This window comes from Cyclopterus lumpus, chromosome 12 (assembly GCF_009769545.1).
Source record: "Cyclopterus lumpus isolate fCycLum1 chromosome 12, fCycLum1.pri, whole genome shotgun sequence".
Classification (NCBI taxonomy): Eukaryota; Metazoa; Chordata; class Actinopteri; order Perciformes; family Cyclopteridae; genus Cyclopterus; species Cyclopterus lumpus.
In genome coordinates this window covers 20686120-20692523 of record NC_046977.1, presented here as the reverse complement: position 1 = coordinate 20692523, position 6404 = coordinate 20686120, and the positions used below count along the sequence as shown (strand labels likewise).

At 45.3% G+C, this 6404-nt stretch overlaps 1 protein-coding gene across 1 annotated transcript in view; it reads right to left on the bottom strand.

The window, feature by feature from the left end:
- Positions 1–2982, bottom strand: part of thap1 (THAP domain containing, apoptosis associated protein 1) — a 5440-nt gene extending 2458 nt beyond the window's left edge. Inside the window, 2 exon segments of the mRNA XM_034547289.1 lie at positions 1957–2149; positions 2797–2982. Of these exon segments, the coding sequence (XP_034403180.1) occupies positions 1957–2149; positions 2797–2867 (264 nt within the window). The 5' untranslated portion in view covers positions 2868–2982.
- Positions 2983–6404: the final 3422 nt, after the last annotated feature.

Here is a 6404-nt window from a genome sequence, read left to right as displayed (position 1 = left end):
TCACTGTACACTTGCTTCCTTTTCATCACCTCAGCTGTGTGTCTGTGAGGTCACCACTGAACTCACCACACAGAAACTAGGAGCTGGACCAGAAGGATTTTCTTCAACAGTTATCCAATGCAGACCCAATACAACATGTTTACAAGTTGCTATTTGTAGTTTAGTTTGTTATTATTCAAGTAGCTAGTACAATGAATGAATATACGAGGTGTTCCCATTTTGAAAGTAGTAACATGTTCCCGTCAGGTGATAATTATGTACACTACCTCCACCTATGCCCCTTCATATACAAACAAGTGTCCACAATAATACTGATGATGTGAAATGATATGCAAACAATAAACTACCATCCATCCATCCATCCATTATCAGCTCTTATCCGGGGTCGGGTCGCGGTGGCAGCAGGTTCAGCAGGCCGACCCAGGCTTCCCTCTCACCCGCAACACTTTCCAGCTCATTCTGGGGGATCCCGAGGCGTTCCAAGGCCAGCCGGGAGATATAATCCCTCCAGCGTGTCCTCGGTCTTCCCCGGGGCCTCCTACCAGTTGGACGTGCCCGGAAAACCTCTAATGGGAGGTGTCCAGGAGGGTTAGGGTTAGGGTTAGGGTAACCCTGACTAGATGAACCACCTCAGCTGACTCCTTTGGACACGAAGGAGCAGCGACTCGACCCCAAGCTCCCCCCTGATGTCCGAGCTCCTTACCCTATCTCTAAGGCTGAGCCCGGCCACCCTACGGAGGAAGCTCATTTCGGCCGCTTGTATCCGAGATCTCGTTCTTTCGGTCACGACCCAGAGTTCGTGACCATAGGTGAGGGTTGGAACGTAGACCGACCAGTAAATGGAGAGCTTTGCCTTCCGGCTCAGCTCCCTCTTCACCAAGACGGACCGGTACAGCGCCTGTTTTACTGCTGCAGCCGCACCGATCCGCCTGTCGATCTCCCGCTCCACCTTACCCTCGTCTCCTCGGTAGTAAGTCAGACACGTTCCCGGTGGGTGTTGGCCTCCGCCAGGGCTGCCCTTTATCACCGGTCCTGTTCGTGACCTTCATGGACAGGATATCTAGGCGCAGCCAGGGGGCGGAGAGGATCCGGTTCGGGAGTCTCGGGATCGCCTCTCTGCTGTTTGCGGATGATGTGGTCCTGTTTGCCTCCTCGGACCGTGACCTCCAGCATTCACTGGGGCGTTTTGCAGCCGAGTGCGAAGCGGCAGGGATGAGAGTTAGCACCTCCAAATCTGAGGCCATGGTGCTCTGCCGGAAACCGGCGGATTGCTCCCTCCAGGTGGGGGCAAACTGCCTACCCCAAGCGAAGGAGTTCAAGTATCTCGGGGTCTTGTTCACGAGTGAGGGTAACAATAAACTTAAAAGGGCTTATTTATATTCATGTGATATCTTGTTAGCTTGTGTCCTTCTCTTCATATGTTGACATTGCATTTGTCAGTTTGAAGGGCTGCTGACATCAGATCAAGTAACCGAATTATTATAAGATCTTTGGTCAATATAAATGTCATTTTTATGGTGGTTGGTCTCCTAATAATTACATATATATGCATACCCGCTGGATTTTAAATGTCTTGCCTATAATTCATGAATTTTAAAGATGGAAAAGGTTATAGACAAATTGCAATGAGATTAGGCAACATTCTGCTCATTAGCTTAAGAGATGCATGTGATGAGGATTCCACTACTTTCAGTTTAAAGAAGGATCCAAACATCAACCAAAAACAAATGTGCAGTATACTATTGTAATATGGCCTTCCATGAACAGACACATAAGTTATGAAAAGCAATGGTTGTGGGTTTGTTGCTCTACTAGATTTCATATCTCTGGTGATAGCTCTGCAGCTTGAATGATAAACATGCTGGTAAAATGTATTCAGTCATTTAAGCGTTTGGTCCCACCGGTGCATTAGTGTAAAGTTCAATAATAACTCATCTCTTTATGAGCGTGCGTCACCTTGATGCTGAGGTTGAAGGTGAAGAGCGACGGCACGGCGTTGTCCTTCAGCACGCGGTTGTTGCACTCTCTCTTGAAGCAGTCTTTGCTGAAGTGCTGCGAGCAGATGTTGCTGTACTTGGTTGGCTTGAAGTTGTTCCTCCTCATCGCCGCCACCCATTGAGCACCCACATCTGGGCGCGCCAGAGGAAACCTGTGAACACGAGACACGTCAGGGTGCTCCTTCTGGAGGAAGTCGACCGTCACCTGAACAGGGTTATGGTTGGCAGGCAGCTTGTTGACAGGTGGCGTCGCGTGCCTGTCCCGACACCTGACCGACGGTCCGGAGCCACCGGTAGGATCTCGTACCATTGGCCACTTTTTGATCTAGGCATCACTTCTTTTCATGTTTTGGTCGGACTTGGTGTCAACCAGACATCTTTCCTGCGTTTTCCTACGAAATCCAGCAGCACACGTTAACTTCCGCTTTTTACGCTCTTTTCAAAATAAACTCGGCAACACAACTACGTAGTTCGGCTTCGGAAGAGATCTTGAGATGCCTGTTTGGGTTCAGAAAACAAACGTAGTTGGTTCGGTTTGGGTCAAATTAAACACAGAAGATACCTGACGAATAACTCAACGTCGACCTCTCTCCGGGCTGAGACTGTTTAGGTTTCCGTTTCTCAAAGTAAAATGATGGTGCGTGACTGACAAAGAACCTCTTGCCTCCAATGGTCTCACATGTACCGTAAGGGCGACGAGCGAGCCCGGGTCAGCTGGTCCTCAGCACGGGTCCAACGCAGTGCCACGCGTCACGTACCGCGGACCTGCGCACGTGCGTCGCTCAACACGTGGACTTACTTGTGGAAGGAGATGTCTTTGTCTTTATGGTAGCGGTTCTTACAGCCGTACGCGGAGCACGTCTGGACCATGGCGGCTGCCCGGACCGAGGCTCCTCCTCACCGCGGACGGAGAGCTGCTCACCTTCACACAGCCTCCACGCGCTGCCACTAACAATCATGGCGGCGGAGAGTGGGTGACGCGAAGTGTTTGGTCTGCTCTGATTGGTCAGGACTCGCTTCATAGCTTCCTGTAATAGCTCACCGGTACGGAAGCGCACTCATAAAAGAACAAAAGTTAAGACACCTTATGTCGTAATTATGAATTACTGTCTCGTAATAGAAATTCAAATCAGCAAATTCGTAATTATATTCAACAAGGAATGAAGGGGATATTAAAAAACTTCTGCAATGGGAAATGTGCACTAAAACGAACTTAAGGAACAATGGATGAACAGAAAAGTACAAACAGGTTTTAGGGGGGCTGCAAGTCAAAGGTCATCGGCCACTAGTCATCGGACATTCAATGACATCCAACGCCAGACCTTTTTTTTACACTTCATACCTACAGTACGTCATATCATAACAAGTACACCGCTCCAATTCTCCTACATTACAGCATTTAGCTGAGGCTTTTATCCAAAGCGACTTACAATAAGTGATGGTCTTTTTTTCAGTCTCTTCCACATCTTCTATCCTTATGCGAGGAATATGGAAGCTTATCAGAATTATTAAAAATTGACTGGTCAAAGTCTGCTTTATTCCATCTAAACGACTCTGCCTGCAATTCAATCATCTCTGCCAACATCCCCATTGTTAAACAGTTTAAATACTTGGGTGTTGATGTTTTTCCTTGTTTTAACAAGATTATTAAGCATAACTCTCTATTGCTCTGAACAACATATTGAAAGATATGGGAAAATGGATGAGTCTCCCCATGTCTATTCAAGCCCGTATCTCTGTGGTTAAAATGAACATCTTACCCAGGATTAATTTTGTGAGTTCTATGCTACCTCCTTCTCCTCCTTTTGATTACTGGCATGAATTAGAGGCAACGGTATCAACATTTATTTGGAAAGGCAAGCGGCCACGACTTAAAAAGTCTACTCTACAGAGGAGACAGGAGAATGGTGGTCTTTCAGTTCCCAACTTTAAGTCTTAAGGCCTGTTCTTACATGGTTTGACCCAGATTCCTCAGTGTGCTGGCGTGCTTTAGAAAGTGCTATGACAGAACCATGGTCACCTCATGACCTTCTTTTTGACAATATCTCTAACAAACCGTGCCAGCTGCGCTTTGGCCCCATTGTCTCTCATCTTATCAAAACCTGGAGATTGGTTGAAACATATTGCCATATACCTCGCAATTGGCATACACTTTCTCCACTATTCAACAATAAAGCACTCCTGATTGGTGGGAGGCCTATAACCGCTCCGCATTGGGAACAGAGGGGGGTTCATTATCTAAAAGACATTTTTAACGAGACTGGCTTGTCATCTTTTGCTGACTTACAAAATGCATTCAGTCTTCCACGTTACTCGTTTTTCTTTTACCTTCAATAAAGATCAGCACTCAAGGCATATGGTGTCCCCTGGCGGAGATCTTTGCCCATCCATCCTATCCGGAAATAATTTACAATACAGGCAAAAACCAGCGGTATGGTATCTAAGATATCAGTTTTTGGTGACACCTGGTCGCCTCAGCCTTCCTATTGAGAGGGTCTGGGAACTGATTTTAACTGGCACGATGTATGGTCTAGCATCTCAGAAGTATCACGCAATCCAGACCATCAGCAAATTCACTACAATTTATTCATAGGACATATCTCACCCCTGTGAAAATGTATCACATGAAAGTAATTACCAGTCCTTTATGCACTTTCTGCCCACTAAACACTCAAGGTACATATCTTCACATGTTCTGGGATTGCTCCCCTGTTTGTCAGTTTTGGAACAATATTGCATCCAAGTTATCCGTCTTGATTAATGTTACTGTGCCTGTCACTCTCAGTGTTTTGATTCTAAATGATCTGTCAGACTTTCAGCTCTCTAAAATTCAAATGCGTGCTGCATTTGCTGGACTTACAGCTGCTAAGAGAATGATTGCAACCCGTTGGAAACCACCTCATGACTTATCTATTCGAACATGGACGCTTTCCTTCTTGATGTTATATATATGGAGATCTCAACAGCTCGCATAAATGGAGCATCAGAAAAGACTTTGAACACTTGGGTCAACATTGCTGATTCTTTGAAAAATATGCTGTAGATGTGTGCTATAGCCCCTTACTTCTTATTGCACATGTGTCCCTGTCAATGTTATTTGTTTGTCTGTCTGTCTCTTGTGTTGTGTGTATATTGTGACCGCAAAATGTGTCCCCACCAAGTGTAGAGTCTTTTAAAACTAAAATGACGAATATGGAAGAACCAGAACTTGTCTACGAAATCATTTATTCTTGCAAGAAGAGTCACCGTTACACAGAGCCACTCAGGAGTCTGCCACGGGGGCACTGAAGAGTCAAACACACAGACACATGTATTTAAGGGAAACAAGAAGGGGAACTCAGGAGGAGGCCATGTCTTCAGATCCGTTCATGAGTGATCAAATCAATCCCTTGATGAGTAACCCAATGATCAGGTCAGGTGATGAGTACTCAAAGATCAAGTGATCGCTTCATTGTTCAAAGGTACGGGGGATGGTATGTCATATGCTTCCTCACCTCTGCAGGACAGAAGATGATTTACATACTAAGAATATTTGAAAGGGCACCATGTCTTGGTGCCCTTTCAAATTATATATATATTACATATTACAACAGGTCTTCTTTGCAGGAACAGTGTTAGCTGATCTTCTTTGAGCTAAAACCTCAATAAAGGAGAAGGAAAAGCAAACAAAGAAGAAGCTGAGTGCTGTCAGCATAATCTGCCCCTGTAGGCTTGAGCAGTAATATTATACCTTCCTGACATCTCAATGAACATAACTCATATATTATATAGATTATTTACACACATATTTCCACCCAAAATTCAGTATCTGAGAAAAATCTTTTAATACAGAAAGGTTGGCCTACTGAAGAGTCAGGACTTGATGAGACACAGTGGACCAACACCAGCAGAGGACATGGCTCCCCAAAGCATCACCGACTGTGGAAACTTCACTCTGGACCTCAAGCCACTTGGATTGTGTGCGTCTCCACTCTTCCTCCAGACTCTGGGACCTTGGTTTCCAAATGAAATGCAGAATGTTGTAGAGAAGTTGGTAGCTGAGCAAATGATCTTCCATTTGAATACCAGTTCCTTTGCCCTTCATCCAATGCAATTCGGCTTTAGAGCCAATTATTCTACTGAGACGGCCACCTGTTTCTTCACAGAGAAAATCAAATTTCTACTGGACAAAGGGGGTGTTGTTGGAGTTGTGTATCTTGATCTCAAGAAGGCATTTGACACTGTTAATCATAGTATTTGTTTGTCCAAATTGCACAGTTACAATTTCTCCTCAGGTACACTTAAATGGATTGCATTATATTTGCTAACTAGATCACAGTATGTCCAAATTCAGAACCATCAATCCACTTCCCTCCACTTGTCCACAGGCGTCCCACAAGGATCTGTCCTGGGACCATTACTATTTTC